Source organism: Miniopterus natalensis, chromosome 10, assembly GCF_054644295.1.
Source record: "Miniopterus natalensis isolate mMinNat1 chromosome 10, mMinNat1.hap1, whole genome shotgun sequence".
Lineage (NCBI taxonomy): Eukaryota > Metazoa > Chordata > Mammalia > Chiroptera > Miniopteridae > Miniopterus > Miniopterus natalensis.
In genome coordinates this window covers 42,754,257-42,775,805 of record NC_142090.1, presented here as the reverse complement: position 1 = coordinate 42,775,805, position 21,549 = coordinate 42,754,257, and the positions used below count along the sequence as shown (strand labels likewise).

At 38.0% G+C, this 21,549-nt stretch overlaps 1 protein-coding gene across 1 annotated transcript in view; it reads left to right on the top strand.

The window, feature by feature from the left end:
* The window catches only part of PIK3CG (phosphatidylinositol-4,5-bisphosphate 3-kinase catalytic subunit gamma), a 29,746-nt gene extending 8,680 nt beyond the window's left edge, over positions 1 to 21,066 (top strand). Inside the window, exons 6-10 of the mRNA XM_016204753.2 lie at positions 1,612 to 1,702; positions 2,590 to 2,720; positions 3,701 to 3,812; positions 5,033 to 5,190; positions 18,810 to 21,066. Coding sequence (XP_016060239.1) covers positions 1,612 to 1,702; positions 2,590 to 2,720; positions 3,701 to 3,812; positions 5,033 to 5,190; positions 18,810 to 19,088 — 771 coding nt within the window. The 3' untranslated portion in view covers positions 19,089 to 21,066. The remainder of the gene's footprint in view (positions 1 to 1,611; positions 1,703 to 2,589; positions 2,721 to 3,700; positions 3,813 to 5,032; positions 5,191 to 18,809) is intronic.
* The last annotated feature ends 483 nt before the right edge of the window (positions 21,067 to 21,549 follow it).

Below are 21,549 nucleotides of genomic sequence, written 5' to 3'. Positions count from 1 at the left end.
GGGAGAGTATGGCTGTGGACCATTAGGTATGCAATCTAGTGAACATCATGGTTCTGTCCATTCAGGAGAGGATGCAAATCCAACAGTCCTATATAGCCAGATATACTTCTCTCACCTAACCTCTGTTTTATGTATCCCATTTCTAGTATGGTAACGTAGAGCATAGACGTATGTACCCCAAGCATTCACTTTCATTCATATTCATAGACATAGCTACACACCCACAGGTGCTCTTCTTAAATACATAACCTTTGATATATATCCACATAATACAAACCCAAGAGAATGATTTGATAGGAAGGAGAGAAAAGATGAACAGGTAGGTGATTGAAGAAGTCATACAGTTAAATAACAAGAGTGAATGGATTACTACAGCAGGTGAATGGTGAAGGTATCAATGTTAAATCATTTTCCTATTTTCTAACATCTCTAGATAAACTTTAGCTTCACAAATCCATAAAGTGATACTCTCTATATTCTAGTTGTTCAACATTGTAGAGATAACATAATTTCTAATATTTAATATGATTTTATTAACATAGACAAACCACAGTGCTGTAAATGTAGACTATTTAAAAACAAGGTCATGCCCGGCCGGGCGTGGCTCAGCGGTTGAGTGTCGACCTGGGATCCAGGCGATCAGGGTTGGATTCCTGGTCAGGGCACATGCTCGGGGTTGCGGGCTCTATCAATGACTCTCATCATTGATGCTTCTCTCTCTCTCTCTCCCTCTCCTTTCCTCTCTCTGAAATCAATAAAGATATATTCTTAAAAATTACAATAATAAAATAAAAATAAAAGCAAGGTCATGTTTTCAGTTCCCTCTATGTTTCTGTTTTTGCTTATTTCTAATATAATCTGGAAACAATAATACCCTTTGCTCTCTTTTCAAGCATGTATTTTCCTGGAAATAATTTTTTATAAAAAAAAGTCCTTCAAACTTTTGAAAGTTCATTTAATTTCCAATAACTCTGTAAACTCTTTTGAATTATTTGAAGATATAATTGGAAAACACAAAACATCATTCATTTCCCTTTCATTTTGAGGGAAAGTTTGCACTTGACCTTTATGTACTTTGTTTTGTTGTTAAGGCACTTTGCTTGTCAGATAAAGACAAGTTCTTTAAGCTCTCTAAGCCTTAGTCCCTTCACCTGCAGAATGTGATAATTATAGCCACACCATAGGGTAAATGCAAAGGATCAACATAAAACAGCACTCAGTAAATGTTGGTTAGCTATCATTATGATCGTTGCTATTGTTGTCTTGGTTGCAGCCCCCGAGTGACTTATGGATAAAAATTTGTAAGGATGATAGAGTGGAACTTTTTTTATTGTGGTAAAGTATACATAACTAGAGTGGAATAGATGAATCATGGCTAAAACCTATCTCAAAATAAATTCATTTATCTTCTTCCCCAAGGTCAGTCTCAGGGACCAAAATTGACAGGTTTCCAAGGATTTGAAACTTTAGAGTATCAAGTTGATAAATAAAAGTATAGTTGTTAGTTATATATTTTATGTTTTCTTATATATTTTGTTACCAGATTAGATTTTTTTCAGAAGAAGAAATATATACATTTATAATGGAAACATTTTGTGTTTTAATGCCCAGATTCTACGAATCATGGAGTCCATTTGGGAAACTGAATCTTTGGATCTATGCCTCCTGCCATACGGTTGCATTTCAACTGGTGACAAAATAGGTATGTGGTTACCTCAGAAGATAGATATACCACTCAGTTAGTTTTACAGGATCATTATTCCCTCAGTGTAGGCATTGACTAACTGACAAATTACAATCATAATCTGTATAAAAAGGAGGAAAATGTTCCAAGGCTGGTGAATGTGACTCCCAATTTAATATGAATATGTTGAAGATAAGTGAATGCATGATTCAAATCCTCGTTACTATACATGGAAATCATTCTAGTAACAACTTGTTCCCTCCTCTTTACTTTTCCATCTCTAAACTTTAACTCTTTCATTGCACATTAAACTTGTCCCTCACAAATAACATTTTATTTTATTTTATTTTATTTTATTATTTTTTGTTAATCCTCACCTGAGGAGATTTTTTCCATTGCTTTTCAAGAGCCTGGAAGGGTGAGAAAGACAGAGAGAAACATCGATTACCTTTCAAAACCAACCCTCATGCCCAGCTGGGCATGGCTCAGCAGTTCAGCATCGACCTAGGATCCAGGAGATGGCAGTTCGATTGCCAGTCAGGGCACATGCCTGGGTTTCGGGCTCGATCCCCAGCAGGGGATGTGCACGAGGCAGCCAATGAGACTCTCTCATCATTGATGTTTCTATTTCTCTCTCCCTCTCCCTTACTCTCTCTGAAATCAATAGAAGATATTTTTTTAAAAACAAAAACAAAAAAGTTTCCTCTTTTCATTCAGAGATATTGAAAGCATGTCCCACACAACTTCCATATTCTCCTCTTTTGTTTCTCTTACTCCTAAGACAACCAACAGCATGAACCTGAAAAATAGCTTTCTGCCCTCCACTCAACAAAGGCATAACCATTCCTGCCCTGGGTTAGGCACTAGGCCCCAATCTACATCAAACTGTGTGCATCCTCCTGCAGGAATGATCGAGATTGTGAAAGATGCCACAACAATTGCCAAAATTCAGCAAAGCACAGTGGGCAACACAGGTGCATTTAAAGATGAAGTACTGAATCACTGGCTCAAAGAAAAATGCCCTATTGAAGAGAAGGTGAGCTCCTGCTTTTCCCCACTCCCAAGGTTCCTTAATAGTTGTCATTTACATTGTAATATCGGTTTCACATTTTCAAGCTGTCTACCAATGCCATGCTTCCTGATGTATTTGGGGAAGCCCTTTATTCATCAAATTATGAGGGTTTTAGGCACCTTCCTGTGGAGACCTAGCATTTCTGTAAAACAGAGGTGCTCAGTTCAGAACTCCATGAGCATTTGCTTCTCTTTTGATTATCAGGCATGCTTTGCATAAAATTTGGTTCTGGGAAATAATTTGTTAGCACTTTTTATGACGGTCTATCTTTGTTGTTCAGCAGAAAAATTTAGTTACCATGTATAAGTTTCTTCCTACCTGGGAAACACCACATACCCTGTATAGTAATTTCTCATTTACCACTTCCCTCTAATCTAAATGGTAAATTATGGATGCTGAAAATGTCAGTTTCACCATCCTCCTAAAGTATACTTGCTGAATCCTTCACAAGCTGTGGGCTGTCATTTAAAGTTCTGCACAGGATTAGCACTTCTCATTTACATGGTTAGCAGCCTTTTGGGGAGGCAATATAATTAGTAGCATTTATAAGTCTGTTACACATGTGGATTGTGACCCCATCACATTTTAAGTGGTCACAAGCAAAACACATGTTCACCAATGACGAAGAAATTATCATGGGTTCTGTATAGTTGTTGGTAAGTGACACATGGAGGGAAAGTGAACCCTTTGATTAAATTGATGTTGCCCTTTGACTCTTGTTTCCTCCTCCTGCTATTGTGATTCACTGAATCTTTGCCCAAAATGTAAGTAGAGCAATGAGAAAGTTGGCACTGAACAGATATAATGTTAATGGAACCACACACAACTAATTTGTTCTCTGAAAATGGTTCCCAGAATAAGGTCTTTTTGAAAGCCATTTGTCATAGATTCATGCTGCCCTTTGTAGTTAGAAAACAACTAATATTCAGATGCATTTTAATTAGTTTCAGGCTGCAGTGGAGAGATTTGTTTATTCCTGTGCCGGCTACTGTGTGGCAACCTTTGTTCTTGGAATAGGTGACCGGCACAATGACAACATTATGATTACAGAGACAGGTGAGTTTATTTATCGTAGAGTGATTTTTTATTATTGTGGAAAAATACACATAACATAAAATTTACCCTTTTAACCAGTTATAAATGTATAGTTCAGTGGCATTAAGTACATTCACATTGTTGTGTAGCCATCACCACCATTCATTTCCCAAACTTTTTCATGTTCCCCAACTGAAACTCTGTACCCATTGAGCATAACTTTTCCTCACCCAGAACAGAGTAATTTTTAAATGGAGTTCAAGGCTGAACCACATATCTAGAAGTCATTATTACATAGGGACACAGATTCTGTGATCACCCTGGATCACCCAGGAGTGAGTAATGGAAGATGATGTAGGAAATGAGACTTAAGAAGCATAAATCAGAGAGTAGCCAAAAGCTAGGATAGGATCAAATCCCAGAAGCTAGTGAAGGTGGGCATGATCAACAGTGTCATGTTATAGAAAAGCAACAAAAAGAACTCACAGATATCGATCTTTAAATCTGAAATGTTGTGCCTTCCTAACCTACCCTCCTCACTGGTTCGCTGTCCACTCTGACAGTGGTCAGTATTGGCTACCATGCCAAGACATTTTTGTCTAAGAAATTTGGACCTATTTAAGAGTAGAGTCTGGAAAAATAGCATATTTGGGTAAAACACTTTACTCTCTATGAGAATCAAAAGAGATAATGCATTTATAGACCACACATATGAAAAAGAGCTGTACAAATGAGAAGAGAGGGTAGTAACTGTGGTGGTGATGGTGACAATGGTAGAAATTGACCCAAAGGAGATTCAAATGATTTATTTCTATTGTGCTACTCAAAGGTAAAAGATAAATGCCCCTCACCCAAACAGACTAAAACAGTCTATCTTGAGTTACAGAAAGGGCATAAGAGAGTCTAGGGTATAATGATGACATATGAGCCAGAGTTTTTATTTCTATTTCTAAGAATAATTCTGAGGCGAGAATTTTTTAATGACATTTGACTCTCATGTAAAGAACACTGGAAGGATATAGAAAACACATGTGGTTCAAAGAGTGCTTTGTGGTTATTACTACACACACCTGCTAAAACGAAAAATATCACCAGCTGATGAAACAGGGTAAAAATAGCTGTCACCCAAGAGAGTTCATTGTCAGACAACTTAAAAAAATGTTTCAAGAAATAAACAAACCAGAGTATTATTATAAGCACTTATGCCAGTGTAATGATGTCAGACATTTTCTTCTTTTAAGGAAATCTATTTCATATTGACTTTGGGCATATTCTTGGGAATTACAAAAGTTTCCTGGGCATTAATAAAGAGAGAGTGCCATTTGTGCTAACCCCAGACTTCCTGTTCGTGATGGGAACTTCTGGAAAGAAGACAAGCCTACACTTCCAGAAATTTCAGGTAATTGACCTCATGATGATCACCTACTGTGAACACCAACCAGGTGGTGCCTGCAGTACACAGCTGCTCTCACCTCTTCCTCCATTTTAAGGCTCCTCTCCTCTGCCCACCCCCTTCTGGCATGAAACCCCACCTCCTCCATTCATTCCCCAAGTGCAAAATGATGCTTCTCAGTAATCCTCGTACCTAAAACCAAACAGCAAGTGAAAGTATTCCACAATCACTGGACCGGCAATTCTAGAACATCAGGGTAACACGGGAACTGAAGAGGGGGCTTTAAGAAAGAGCACCTGGCAAGCAGGTTTAGCTTTTGAATATTTATCTATCCAAGACTTATTGCCTAGAAGATCCAAATTTTACATAGATTTTTCAGGACTCTCAAAATGATTGTGGGCTTCTCTTTCTTTTTAATTTATTGATTTTTTTAGAGAGAGAAAAAGGGAGAAACATCGATTTGTTGTTCCACGTATTTATGCATTCATGCATCCATTGGCTGTTTTTGTTTGTAATGTTTTTATAGATTTTAGATAGAGGAAGGGAGAGGAAAAGAGAGACATCAATGTGAAAGAGAAACATCAATCAGTTGCCTCTCATATGCACCTGGACCTGGGGACCAAACCTCCCGCCTGGGCATGTGCCCTGACTGAGAATCGAACTGGCAGTCTTTCAGTGCATGGGACAACACTCAACCAAATGAGCCACACCAGCCAGGGCCATTAGTTGATTCTTGTATGTGCACTGACTGGGGATCAAACCTGCAATCTTCATGTATGGGGACGATGCTCTAACCAACTGAGCTACCCAGCCAGGGCGATTGTGGACTTCTCTTGATTTTTACTACATGTGAATATTTATCAAATTACTAACATAAGAATTCCTGTTGCACCACAGTGTACTTATCTCATTTTTATAAAAGATAGTCCCTTCTCTCATTTGAAATCCTGTCAACTTGACTACAGTTTCTGCAAAGAGCTCTGGCTTGTCCTGCTGACCTATAAACAAGCTCCTGCATGGGTCTGCCCAGCTCCCTGGGAGCACTCATATTCTACCTTCTTTTCTACTCCTTCCTGGTCTACATCCACATTTGACTATCAAATATTGTAAATACATGAGAAGTAAAATTTTCATGCTTGCAAATTTAATAACTGTGAATGAATGTAACTCAGAGAAATTGTAATTACTACTGTAATATACCAATTTTATAGCCATACAAACACAAAACAGACCAATAGAGGCAAGGAGTGATCACTTTATAGGTGCATTTTCCTTGGGTTCCCTTTAAATAGCCCCCTCCCTTAGTGCCTCTTAAACGTGGCTTGATCTATACTTGGCATTTAGGAACAAGTTTCCTCCAGTCCCATGTTCTCCTTGGGAGGTGACATGGTCTGAAGCTCAGTAGAACAGGAACTAGAATGTGTTGTTTTGAAACCTGTCTGTCCTTGTTTGTTCTCCTGCCTGATTTTCACTTCAGTCATCACAGGACTTGCCCTCTTACAGCTCTAGCAGCGTCATCAGAGAAACTGAGATCTCTGTGGCCATATGATCTTAGGAGTTTTAGTGTGTGTTTTTCTGTGTAAACTCAGCTGGGTTTCAGACTATTTCCAGGGATTTGACACATTTCAGTCCTGTTTTTCTTTAAAGTTAAAAAATCATATGTTTTGACAACTTCCTAGAAGAGAAAAAAATGGTCACACACACACACATAAAACAAAGAAAAGAAAAAACACCTGGAAGAATTTTACCATTTAAAGGAGGGAAAACACTCAGTTCTCCTCTCCTGGAAGAGGTTCATCTGACTAGCTTTGAACAAACAAAGCAGCAATAGTGCCATTTAAAGAATCAGACACAAGGAATATGAGCTCACTAACAGGCTTTCCTTGTTCCTGTGTATACGTTCTCTCCCTTTTTGCTAGTGGTTTCCCCCAGAATGACTGTCCATCTGTCTGTCCTGTTGCTGACAACATTCCATAGATCCGGAAGTGTCCATGTCAACCCTAAAAATCCCAGGAGAACTTCTCTTTTAGTCTTCTGCATTGTTGTTTTAAGTTTTAAAATATTATTTAATGAAAAGATTTGGAGTATGGGGAGGCCAGGAGAGGTTGCCTCCCCTCCAGGCAGCTTCCACACAAAGCAAGAAATCTCTGCAGGGAGACTTTGCACCAGCTACCTTCTGAGTCTGGAAGCATGTCTCCATCCTTGTGGCCAAAGCTTGTTTCTTAAGCCATTAAAACCTCTTTAACTAAAGTGATATCGAGGCAGTGTGCACCACTGAAAACACACCTTCATAAGTTTATTGTACTTGTATAGAGAGATCTGTGCTTTGGAGTACTGACATACTATTTAAGTGCCTGTGCATACATGCACTTTGAGCCTTAAACACAGATCCAGTATGGCATTGTGGTTGAAAGTATGGGCTTTAGAGCAGACAAACTTGAGTTTGAATCCTGGCCCTGCTACTTAATAGCTATATACGTGATACAAATTATCCTTTCAGAACCTCCATTTTCTCATCTGTAAAGTGGGAAGACTAGGACCTACATCACGCTATTTTTTAGGGATTATTTAAAAGAAGTGTGTAGAATGCTTAGCCTAGTGCCTAGACTATAGAAGGAACTCAAACACATCACAACAGGTCTTCACACTTTGAACACTTTCAAGTTAAGCCCTTTCTGAAATGACATATATAAAACTTGAAAAAGTAGCATTGTTCTGGTTAAAGAGCAAGTGAGGGTCCAAGTTCTGCCTGCCCCCTTGCCTGCTCCTCCTCTGTGCACTTGTCCCCACCATCCTCACTCACAATAGGAAAAAAGCTGAACCCATACACATACAGGGTGGGGCAAAAGTAGGTTTACAGTTGCTCATATGAAAAATAATACAATAATTATTAAATATTAACAGAAGAATAAACTCTGTGTTTTACATACTCAAACTGTAAACCTACTTTTGCCCCTCCCTGTGTATGTGTAGAGTTATACATATGCAGAATTTCTAAAGTTTCCAGCCTGGCAAAGATGAGCAGCAAGTTTTTTCATCATTTAACTCAGACCCTTTGACAGTTTTTTGTTGTTGTTTTACATACTACTAAGCCTTTCAGAAGATTTTCTGTTTCTTAGTTTGGTGTTCCCTTTTGAGATGAGGTCCTTCAAGCTCAGGAAGCACATTTCTAAACTCTCTAAATAGCATCTTAGGACCTTGTATAATAAAGTTGCCATTTTTAGGTAAGCTGGGAAATGCTGTATATATTTACATTTGAATTAAAGGTGTCCTCATTTCCATTGAATCACTAATTTTGAATTGACAGGATTTATTAATGCATGCAGCACATTTGAATAACCTGTTAGAGAGGGTGGAAAATAGTTGACCCACTTTTTGTTAAGGGTGAGGGGAACCTTCTCCACAAAGTCTTAAAAATATACCTAGCAAGTGGCCAGAGGGTGGAAGTCAGGGGAGCTGACAGATGAAGGTGCTCCTTTATTTCACTTCTTCTTTCCAAGGTAGCCAGTTTGGCCGAGGACCATATTCATAAGTTATTTCCAGAATAGTGGAGAGTTCAGGAACAACTATAATATTCATACAAAAAGACACAAAAACAAGGCCTACTGTTTGAACCAAAGAATGTCTGTTAGCGTTTGGAGCAGCAGCCTACATACAGGGTGCTAAATAGATATAATTCAATTAATGACAATTTTGAAAAAATAAATTCTCCTTAGAAAAATATCTCCCTTACTGAAGTGGAAAGGAAAGGGAAAGGGAAAGGGAAAGGGAAAGGGAAAGGGAAAGGGAAAGGGAAAGGGAAAGGGAAAGGGAAGGAAAGGGAAAAGAAAAGAGGAGAGGAGAGGAAAGGAAAGGAGAGGAAAGGAGAGAAAAGAAAAGAAAAAAAAAGAGAGAAAAGAAAACAATGTTTTACCCACTGGTAATTTATTTTAGAACCATTTTGTTTTAAATTTCACTGAACAGTTATAGAACACATATTACATTACAAATACATTTATATCATTGGCAAATAAAATTTAGCTTCCCATTTATTTTTATATAAGAATGTGGGGGGTTTTCTAATTTTAAAAGTAGTAACTGCTTCTTTAAAAAAACACACAAAAAAACAAAAAAAACCCAAACCCTGCACAAGATTGAAAATATCAGGAGGATATTTAAAAACAAACAAACAAACAAAAAGAAAAACCATGATCCCTCCTTCCAAAAATAACACTGGCAACATTTTAGTGTTTTTCTTTCATTCTATTAAGTATTTGGTGTTTTAGAAGGTTGTACATTAATCAGAATTTGGTTAAAAACTGAACTTGAGAAATAGATACCATGTTACTCCCTTGCTGTAAACTGGTCAGTGACTTCTTATCTCACTTGAAGTAAAATCTAAGTATCTAATCTTGCCCTACAGGGCTGTGCGCCATGGCACCTCCCTGCATTCACGCGGGTTGCAGTGGCCTTCCAGCACATCTTCCCCATCCCGCAGTTCCACCACGAACCTTCTCCCTGGAGTGCCCTCACTGCCCTTAAGGGCCCAGCTTAAATGTTATTCATCAGAGCAGTCTTCTAAATTAGGCCCCTCGTGTTACTCTTTGCCAAAGCCCCTGCATGTTGCTTTCATAGCATCTATCACAGCATATAATTATTTGTACTAGCCTGCTCTTTGCCTCTCCCTTTCCAGAGTAAATTCTGTGCAACAGGGCCACCTCTGACCTGCATCCCTCACATGGGGCCTGCGACATATAAACACTAAGCACTCAAGAGGTTATTTAGGAAGTGAAGAAGTGAATAGTGGAGGGGCAATTCCTGCATCCGTGGGACGTGGATGAGACTAGAGAGACTCTTGGTTTCTTCCTTCCCTATAATACACTGTATTACATGAATTTATGAAGTAGTAACTGAGGCAAAAGATTGCCAAACTGCCATCACAGGAGCACTAATAAGCCTTCAAGGTGCAGGTTAAGCATCTGTACATGAGAAGAAGTAAACCTAATTATGACATCTAATATTAAATAATACAAATATGGGTCATATGGTGCCCATTCACATTTTTGTGAAGATTTCTTTACTGATATAAACATTACATGTTTTTTCTCAGTCAGAGCAGTAGTCCATGCCAAGAGGGTAAGACCTATGGTATATATACCTTCAATATAGAACAGTTTCCAAGGAACATAAACAACTTGGCCTTGTATAGGCCAAGCATTTTGAAGATGTTCTTTCACATAGTAGGCACTAAGCAAATGTATGTCAGCTAAAGCTGAAGAAGTCAAGGGAGCATCTTCACCTGCTCATCTGTGCACAGCAGGCAGCTTGATGCATGTACTGAAAAGGCCCTTGCCCCTAGATGTCACTCTTAAGAAGCGTTTATAGGAGAGAAGTCGAATCCATTTATTCTGTATGTTATGTTAATCTAGAATGCCAGTTTTATCAGTTCTTGCTGGGTTTCCACTCCTGGCTGTGTTGTCCCCATGCCCAGGGCATACCCAGGCCCCTCAACCTACAGGCCCAGCCCTGGTCCCAGCCTCTGTACAGAGTTCTGGCTTGGGTTTTTAAGAATCTTTCTTTATTCAAAGTCCATCTCTGTTTTCATTTAGCTCTCATCTCAGACCCCAGGTTGTTTTAACTACTTCTGCCTCAGTTTCTCCACCAGGGCCCTGCCTGTTAACCTGCTTCTAGCACTGGGGCCCCACTCCCTCCTGCCATCTGTCTTGCTGGAGACTCAAGCACTCTTCTTAAGCCTAGCCACAGGGACCACCAAGGCCAAGACCTCACGACCCGACACTCCCATTATTCCCCATTCCTGTTCTCTGGTTCCCTGTCCTTGTGTGGTATCCCCTGCACTTGTCTACACCTTAACTGTTTATACCTGTAACCTACCAGGCGGGCTATCTCAGCCTCCTACTCCATCCTGTTATAGTCACCACGCCCTGTTCTTCCATATCCAAGATAATACACATATTCAACACACACTTATTAAATACACACAACATTTCAGATACTGTGCAGGCACAAAGAAGGCTCAAGTACTGCTCTTAGCAAGGCAAGATGTCTTCACAATTTAATCCTTCTCAAGTATGATTGTTCCCTAATTCATAGTGATTTTAAAGCAATGAATCTTTCCCAACACTGTACTTGGCTTCTGCACTTTAAGCATTCTGCACACTGTCTACAGTGTGCCAGACACTATGCTGGGCTCAGGTGACACAAAGCAGAGGCACAGCCCCAGGGCCCAGCAGAAGAGATACATATACAACTTCATACTAAAGATTTCAACAATGGTATGTAGAGGAAGCAGTTAAATCCTGGGGCATAGAAAAGGGCTGTGGAGTGCAAGAAGTGTTATATTAGGCCTTAAGAGCTGAGTTCAGTTTTATTTTGTCCTATATTGAATGCATACTATAGGTATATACCACATGTCCTAACTTCATGCCCTTGCTCATGTTATTCTTTCTGCCTGGATGTTCCTTCCCAGCTCTGGATCATGACAGTAACATGAACAAGGGCATGAAGTTAGTATTTAGTATTAATATTAAGGAACAAAAGCACAGTTGTCCAGTGTGGATGGAACATAGGCATACAAGGGAGTGTGTAGTGGAATTTGAGTCAAGAAAGGAAATGTGGGTCCAATTTGAAGCAGTGCCTGGGCTGTATTTGGGGGGGGGGGGGGGTTAGAGAACAAAGTGAAGAAGTTCTTTGGAGCTCAATTAATTAATCACAAGTTATTGTAATAAAGGCCTATTACAGGTCAACAGGGAGATGACGAGTTTATTTGTCAAAATGCCTATAACATACTGACTTGATAAAGGATTCTCTCTTGGGATTTGTACCCTGGCCCACTAATGAGGTTGAGCCCAGCCTTCTCTATCCAGGTCTGAGACTCTCAGTACTTCACTGTCTGTCTGTGCTACCATTAGAAGATGTGTTCAGACAAGGATCCAGCATCAGCCGTGTGTAGGAGTTCAAATATGTTTATGTGACATCTCACCTGATGCAGACTTGTGTGTGGTTGTAGAATTGTTAGGACTTGGATGAGCTTGCTGAGTTTTATCACTTTTCTGGAAAGACAAAAATACCACTGAATGATGGCCTTGGTCTGGTTATGTGTTGATCCACCATCATGCAGTGTCAGTGCCTAAGATATTAGACCCCTGTTACTTTTAAACACTTATCGAGAATAACTTTCCAACTGGCATCATTCTCTCAATGTTTAGTTTCTTTGAGATAATTGTTTTGTCTACCATAAGAATATTATTGAGGACACTATTCACCACAGTACAAAGTGTACTCTTTTGAAGATCCTCTTGTGAAATTTCTCTCAGGTCTTAGTTTCTAGAAAAGCTGTGTTTCTCCTAAACAAATAGCTTTTTAAAATCTTCTGTACATTGGATAAAGTAACACATTCAAGTTTCCTTTTGGCTACAGATATATTTAAAGACCACTCATAGCAAGTGTATAGGATTTGTGATATGCAGGCTTGTTCTCTTTCCCAGACTCATTGTGGGTCATTTCCTTTGAAAGTCCCTTTCCTTTTCCTACCCACTTCTAATTAATGTTGTTTTGACTTTGGTGTATCAAAACAGTCCATCTTCAATCCCTTTTGGAACAAGGCTAGAAGATAAATAACACACCTCTACAAAAAGTCTAGTCTAGTTAGAATATTTTACTAAAATAGAACAGTTTAATTGTAACCTTTACCTTTATAATGAGCCTCTAGCTAAATATTTGAGAAGATGGCAGTATAGCCCTTCCTCTAGTAGACAGAGCTGGTCTGAGCATCATTTTTAAGAAGTCTTTAAAGATAAGAATCCTAATTCTAACTGAACAAATGCATGGCCAAGTGTTGGACACACTCTTGCTTCAGGTTTATCAAAAAATGTTTCTTCCTGCATCCTTAGGTCTACTAATAGTGACCTATTCTGTTTTGCCAAAATAACTTCTAAAGACACTGCCTAGCCAATTCATTGATTTTTATGAAAACAAAATAAAATCCTGTCTTTGACTGAAATATTATTTTTCTCCACTCTCTCCTTCCTCTAGCAGACAGAGGCAACACAATTATTTAGGAAAAGTCAGTGGGTGAGAACATTTCTTTTATTGATGAATAATTGTTTTTCTTCTCGCTCACTTCAGCCCTAGATTCTGCTCCGGGAGTTTCTGTTTTATGGTTTTGAGATTACTTCCTCATTTTTGTGCATATATACAGTAATTTGTTTTGAGATGAGGATGGAGGAGTTTAAAGAAAAAGTAGGCCAAAAAAAAAAAAAAAGAAAAAGTAGACCTATTCTACATGACCTTGGACAGGCTAAAGCAGCCATAGCTCATTGGTGGTTAGGAAATGAGTAGATTGTACATAAAAAGTACAATCTCTCAATGTTTAGTTTCTTTTTAGTTTAGTGGACTGATAAGTTGAGCCAGTTAACAAATGAAGTCAAAGTTTTGACCCTGAAATGGTAACGAATGCCTTTGGTCCCAAGAAGGATGGACATGGTAGTTTTGTAAAAGCAATCATTCCTTTGGTACTATATGCTATTATTAAGGCAGTTGAATCAACTATGAAATTAAGAGCAAATATACTATGTAGGCTCAATCTATCTATTAGCTACAAAAGGACAGTGTTCCAGCTAATGACACTCAAACACGACAGTGTTCCCCACGCTCACACCCATTAACAAGTACGGTGACCAAATCCCTGCAGTCAGATTCTTCCCTTACCCCTTCTTTTCCACTCAGTAACAGAAAGCCTTCAGCAGGCATCTGAGAAGGACAGAAAGGAAGCTGTTTGAAGTCAGTGCTCAGCAGCTCAGGCAGAAGGAAAAAGTCCGTTGCGACAGCCAGTAACTTCTGTGTTCTTGCTTTCCCCTGAGCTCCCCAAGCCACGCCCTCACAGTCCCTCAAACCACAGGCCTCTGGGCTGAGGCAGCATGGTCAGGACGCTCTCACAGAATGATGGCTGAGCACAAAGAGCAGAAACGAAACCTCAGGGACTTGAGTGGGTGGAGCAAGCACTCACTATGCCCCGCATAGCAAGAGAACCACCTGCATATGTACTTTGTGCCGTGTGCTCCCATCTCCCTACCCACCTCAGTGGCTGGCACGAGCACAACCTTCCCCCTTGTCACTGGTTGGAGTGAGGCTTGTCTCCTACTCCAACCCGCCTCACCACCTAGGTCTTACTGTCTGAGGAGACATTTTGTACAGGTGGTCTAGATGGGAAGGTGACCCCCTCAGCAGTGAGAAGTATGTGATCAATAATGCAACTTCTCACATTATTAATAATAGCCAACTATTTACATAGCACTTAAATCTCACCACAACTGTATGAAAGGGGTATTATTATTATTATTCCACAGATGAGGAAACTGATGTCCGGAGAGGTTAAGTAACCTCTCCTGTGACAAGCAGCTTGTCAGTAATAAAGCCCAGCTTTGAATCCAGGAAGTGAGGTGTGAACCCGTGCTTTTAACACCTGCTCCACAGTACCTTTAAACAAAACATAATTAAATCTTCACCAAGTATTGATAAGTTTGCACAGCCAGTCAGAATTTAGACATTGCACCTGACAAGTATGGGCATGTGGTTAAATTTGGGGATGACATTTCTTTCTCATAGGAGTGACTCTTGTATATAAAAAGCAGAACTAACCAGATAAATTAGAGCCAGCAGAAATTCCTTATCTAGGTAAGATGGCCTTCAAGAGAAGCAGGAAAGTTCCTTTTTGTAACGTCTCTTGGTGTACTACGGCAATTGGTGAATCACTGTGTTGCACTTAACACATACTTACTGAACACCTATAGATTGGTATTATAATAAGTTGGCTCCAGATTAATTTTCCTCCTCAAAAAATTTCTGCTAAAGAGTTGTCCACACAGTGGTCTCAGACAGTAGTGAGTATGTTGTGTTTGGGCGAGGGGAGGAGGATTGCCTGGAGCCCCTGGTGTACAGAAGGATAGAAAATAATTAAAAATCAAAATGTAATTTAATTCAAAATCACAAGGCACTCTCACCTATGCCTTGTGAAAATTGTACGAGTTGGCAAATTAATGAGACTGTTACCTGGGGTGAAGTCTGCCCTTAACCTGTGTAATTAGCAAAAAATTAGAGAGACCTCAGTGGGTCTTATAGATGAGCAAGAGATGATTTCCTGGTTAAGTGGAATCATTAAGAATGCAAGAGCATAATGCACTGGGGCCATTTCTAGGGGACAAGTGATGCCTGGGCTGCAGCAGGAAGAGCTCAGTCTTTTGTGTCTTTGGAGCCTCCCACGGAGCCCATCTACCCTCCAGTTAGGGAAGGGAGAGGACTAACATTTCTTGAACCCTTGCTATGTGCCATCCTCTGTACCAGGCATTTTATATATATACATATTGTCTCACTTTAAAAATGCCAGAATGTTCCATGAGTTTTTGTCTTTGGATAGGGTGATACATACATAGTCCAGCCTTAACATACAGACTGACACTGGCATGACCACCATTGTCACTGCAGTTACCCTGCCACATGCAAATGACACAGCAAATATCATCTAAAAGCAAAAAGAAAAATCACTATTAACATTTTGACCTGTAAACTTATATTATTTTTTTTAATATTTTGTTTTTAATTACCCAAATGGGATTATACTACATGTTGTTTCATGCCTGCTCTTTATTCAAACATTTTTACATGATTAAGTATTGTTCTACAATATCATCCTAGTAGTTACAAAGAACGCAGTTGTAGGTACCTTCATAAATCCTTTTTATCAATCCCCAATGGTAGGATATTTAGGTTGCTTTCAAGTTTCCACAATTTTAAACACTGTTCTAATTAACATTCTTGCAGATAAGTCACTGCAAAATTAGCCAATTTTTTTTAAAAGTTAAATTACCAGCATGGAAATTTCTAGGCAAAAGGATATAGATATTTTTAAAGTCAAGTTTACTGAGATGTAATTATATACAGCAGAATTGGACCATTTTAGGTGTACAGGTCCTTGAATTTTGACAAATACATGTGTTTGACAAATACATATAAACACCACCACAATTAATTTATATAACATTTATAAGTATTTTAAAGCTTTTGATGCATGTTATCAAATTATCTGCTGGTAAAATTATAGCCATTCCCATCTACCATCAGCCTATGAAAGGTGAACACTGGGTATTGTCCTTAAAATTTTTTTTAATAAAAAAGATTTTCCAATTTTTAAGTTACATTTATTTGATTATTAATGAGGTTGCATATTTTTCATATGTTTCTCTGTTTTATGTCTTATAGTATGAATTCTAATTTATATCCTTGGCCTGTATTTCAAGCCAACTATTTATCTCTTGCTTACTGATTTGTAAGAGCTATTGGGGGTTGGGGTGAAGAAGTGATCTGTCATGTTGCAAATATGTTTTCTCTTGTTTTTTGCCTCTTTTAATTTTGTTATGGCTTATTTTCTCAAAAGTTTGAAGTTTCTGTAATCTTTCCAGCTATTCCTTATAGATTCCACTTGGAAGTCATCTTCATAAAGTCCCTTCCCATTCATGATTATTTAAATATTTGCCCATTTTACATTTAAATTTTTAATTCATCTGGATTTTATTTTGCTATATCACATGGGATAAACTTTAGTTTCCCCCCAAATGATGAGCCAGTTGTCCCAAACCCCTTTTGTCAAATAATAGATCTTTTCCCTACTAATCTGAAAAGTCACCTTTACTATATCTTATATTTATTATATACTTAGATATGTCTCTGAACTTTCCATTCTGTTCTACATTTCTTACCTTTTTGGAAAAGAATAGGTACTGTTTCACACAGTTTAAAATATTATAGTTTTAAAATATGTTTTAAAAATCAATATGGCAAGCACTGTTTTTCATTACTATACTTTTTCAAAATGTTCTCTCAGGCCCCAGTTGTTTCACATGAAATCAAAACTATTACTGAATCTAAATGTTCAGTAGAAACTTTTATTGAAATTTCTTTATATTTATAGATTAATCTGAAAAGACTTTAAAACTTAAAATAAGCAGTCAGTCATCTCTGAGGAGCATACTCTGCTGCTCCACGTGTTCAGGTTTTCTTTTATGTGCCTCAGTAAATTTTTAGTTCTAAATATGGGTTCTGTATGTTTTGTGTATGAGTTTATGCCAGAAATCATGACTTTTTATTACCATTATTCACAGCATCTGTCTTCTCACTATACTTTCTAACTGGTAGCTCCTACATGTAGCATTCTATTTGTTAATTTTATAAAGGTCTAGTTTAATAAAAACCAGTTACAATAGTATTTTAGTTTTTCTCCTCCTTTAGTGTTCTAAGAAGATGATTAAGTTATTTGTAAATACTAACAATTTTACCTTCACTTTTCTGATTTTATACTTCATTTCTTTTTCCTAAACACCTTATTCAGAATGATTGTGACTGATAATTTCAGATAATTCTTCACATCATTACATTTTATTTTTTTAACAGTATAGTATTTTTGCATTTTTAAAATTGATTTTAGAGAGAGGAAGAGAGAGAGGGAGAGAGAGAGAAAAATGTCAGTCGGTTGCCTCCTGCAGGCGTTCAGACTGGGGATCAAAACCCACAACCTGGGTATGTGCCGTGACTGGGAATCAGACCCGAGACCTTTTGGTGTGTGGGATGATGTTCCAACCAACTGAGCCACACCGGCCAGGACCTTCACATCATTACATTTTAGTTACATATTGTTACATGTTACTTTCATAAAGTCAAAAGTGGATTTTAATATAGTCATTTGCAATGAACTACTCTTGCAATTTTGGAATAAGCGCTGTTTGGCTATGGTGTGTCATTCTTTTAACATTTTATTCAGTATTTTATTTGAAATATATTTATTGTTAGATTCAGTTTTCTTTAATACTCTATCTTTGCCAAGTTATGATATTAAGGTTGGGTTATTCTAATGTTAAAAATTGGGAAACTTACATCTTTTTCTACTCTTTGGAACAACTTAATTGGCATAAGCATACCTGTTGCTTAATAAGTGGATTTAACTCACCTGTATCATCTCACTCACCTGTATCACTTGCAATAGCATTGTTTAAAGCCCTCTCTTTCACTCAGTATTCAGAATGTGTATTAAAATTCCAAAGTTCATTCAACAATTTTGAGAGTTGGACAATAAAAAGCTAATTCATCAGTTCTCTTAGAATAGGATGAATTGTTAAAGATGAACAGTATAAATGTCAAACACTATGTTTCCATCATTTCTTTGGATTCCATTAGTTCTTGGCAAAGATCATTTATGCTTATATAAAGTTAATTGATTCCAGTATTGTGTTCAAAAACTGACTCATTACTCTTCAGAAATTACAGAAATTTTGACCCTCAATTTCCTAGGAAAGAACTGAAGTAAAAATGTAGAGTAAGAAATAAGATGAACCTTAACTGTATCAATTAGTTTACCCTGAGCACACCTGGATATATGCAACTGCACTAAAGTGCTTAAGAGATTGCAAAAACAGTTTCTGTTCTCATCAAACTTTTCATCTGAGACAGGAGCCCTCCCTTGTTTGTGATGGTTTCTTCTCACAGACAGAATAATGCCATATAAATTTCAGTACAGCCCCGTAGTCTCCAGCCAATTTAGTTACCGTAACAGCAGTAACAGCATTTTTTTCTTTATCCAGGATGTCTGCACTAAGGCTTATCTAGCCCTTCGTCATCACACAAACCTACTGATCATCTTGTTCTCCATGATGCTGATGACAGGAATGCCGCAGTTAACAAGCAAAGAAGATATTGAATATATTCGGGATGCCCTAACAGTGGGGAAAAATGAGGAGGATGCTAAAAAGTATTTTCTTGATCAGATTGAAGTTTGCAGAGACAAAGGATGGACCGTGCAGTTTAACTGGTTCCTACATCTTGTTCTTGGCATCAAACAAGGAGAGAAACATTCAGCCTAATGCTTTAGGCTAGAATTCTAAACAAGTTAGTGTTCCAAAGCTTTAATTTAGCATGTCAATCATCCATCTTTGGTTTAAATTATAATAGGACATTATGAAAGCTGGCACTTCAGAAATATAGCTCTTTTCCTAGCTGAATTCTTCACTGGAGAGAAATATTGGCATGTCTGATTGGTTAAATAATGTTCAGTTCCAGGCCTATTTGCAGATTTGCTTCTTTCTCATTTGTCTCAGTGATTTTGGAGAATATTCTAAGTTTAAACAGACTAATCAGTTGCTTGTTGTGCCTGATGTTTTGACTATCCTATTATTGAGTGTTTTTGGAAATTCTTTAGAATAATTGGTGACATCTATTTTCATCTGGGTTTACTCTCAATTTTAGTTATGCTTGTGTTCCTCAAGCTCTTTACAGAAAAGAACGTACTCATTCTTTGTCTCATACCTTAAACAATATTTTCAAACATCCCCTTGGTGTCTGCAGATGTCAGTGATGGGCTGAAAGAAAGGAAAGCGAGTTACTCTTTTCAGTGTCCTTTGCAATTAGGCTCTTTTACAGTGTACAACTGAGACGTGCAAACACAAAATGGAAAATCTGAACCTTTGTGCCTTGGCCCTTCTCTGTTCGTCTGGTTCCAAGATTATGAATAGGGAAAATAGAGATGAGACCATGTGTTCTCACTCTGTCCACGGGATGAGTTATTAAGTACAACTGTTACAGCCTTTTCCAGCAGTTTAGAAACAAGAAGTAACTAAAAGGACTCGTTTTTGCCTTTATATTTTTCTCCCTCCCTTTCTCCATGCCACCCTCTCACAACTCTTTACCCAAACTTGTGAAATCTTCAAGGACCCCTTTACCCTAGATTCAAAAATTAGTTGAAAAAGAATTTCTCCTCTAGGGTTACTAGAATTTTAAGCATTTATTTGTAAATATGCTTGGAGGAGTTTTTTGTGTTTTTTTTTTTAAGTATATTATTAAAGGAGACATTCTAGAAATTATGGATTAGTTTCCAAGTGCTTTAATTTTAAATTTTGGTCTGAGCAGCTTTTTCTTTACTTTTTAATGGAAGAAGGGATTTGCTATCTAAAAAATACTCAAGTTAGGAAGAACACTACTTGCCCTACCAACCTCTCAGTTTAAAGAATTTTAAAACTTTGACACATTCGGCAGATTTTCTAAAAATAATTGAAATGTCTTTTTAAAAAACTACTTTCATCTCTTAATTATTTTGCTATTTATTGGAAGTGTTGTTTAACCTTAGAGAAAGATCGTTATTTATAAAATATTTTAAAATTACCTATAGTTAATACTTTACAAAGGAATAACTCTGTTAACAGTGTCTATATTTATATTAGGTATAAACATATATTAAATTTCAGTTTTTCTAAGTAGATACCTGGTTTGGTGTAGCTCAGTGGTTCTTAACCCTGGGTGTAAATAAGAATCACCAGGGACACTTTTAAAAATATACTGACTGAGCACCAACCTCAGGTTATAAGTTAATTCTTTTGGGATGACGCCCAGATATCAGTTTTTTTCTAAATACTCTGGGCGATTCTAACATACAGGGCTCGAAAGCCCTGCGTGGCCTTTGAAGGTATAGGCAGCGCTGCTTCCTTGCCCACTGAGCCTTTCCCCTGACTCATAAGGTATCTAGAAACACTTTTGCTTGACAACTCCTCTTTTAAAATCATGCCGTATCTCCCTGTGCGGAGGGCCATGCCCTCTAATGGAATGTATAGTCCTCTGTGGTAATGAAGGGTAGATGTTTTATGGCAGTTTTGGAGCAACTATTCCTTCCATTCTTTCGAAGATGAACAGGAAGAGTGATGCTTTCTGATTCAGAAGAGGATGTTTTCATTGTTCTTACAAAAAATAGCCAAGCTAGACCTTGCACGCATTCTACTTTTTATTTGAATTGCTGAACTAATTATCTTGATAACAGAAGAATCACAGAGGGATGTACTTATATCTAGCTAATTGGTGTACGTGATCTTCAAATGAACTTGAAGATCGCGTACACCAATTCTTCAGATTTTACCAATGAAGGCATAATTTTAACTCTTTACACTTGCAGATAAACAAGAATCACCTGCGTGCCTCCTTCATTGTTCCCAGTGATCCACATGACCCACCTTTTATACCTTTGAAAGTGTTCTAGAACTAGGGCCCTCTTGCTCTTGAGAGGAGATGTTGGGAATCTACCTACAACTCTATCTTCAATGCCAAACGAAAACAGAAATCACAAGTCAGATGACTCAGATCAAAGCAGCTTTTATGCATATCTAGAATTGGCTACATAAGTTTCAGAGCCCAGGGGAAAATGTAAATGCCAGGCCTGTCATTCAAAAATTGGTAAGAAATTTATGATGGCAACAGGAGAACATTAAACCAAGCACAGAGCCCTTCTGAGAGCATGGGTCACTGCACAGGTCACAAGCCCATGAAGCTGGCTCTGTGTGT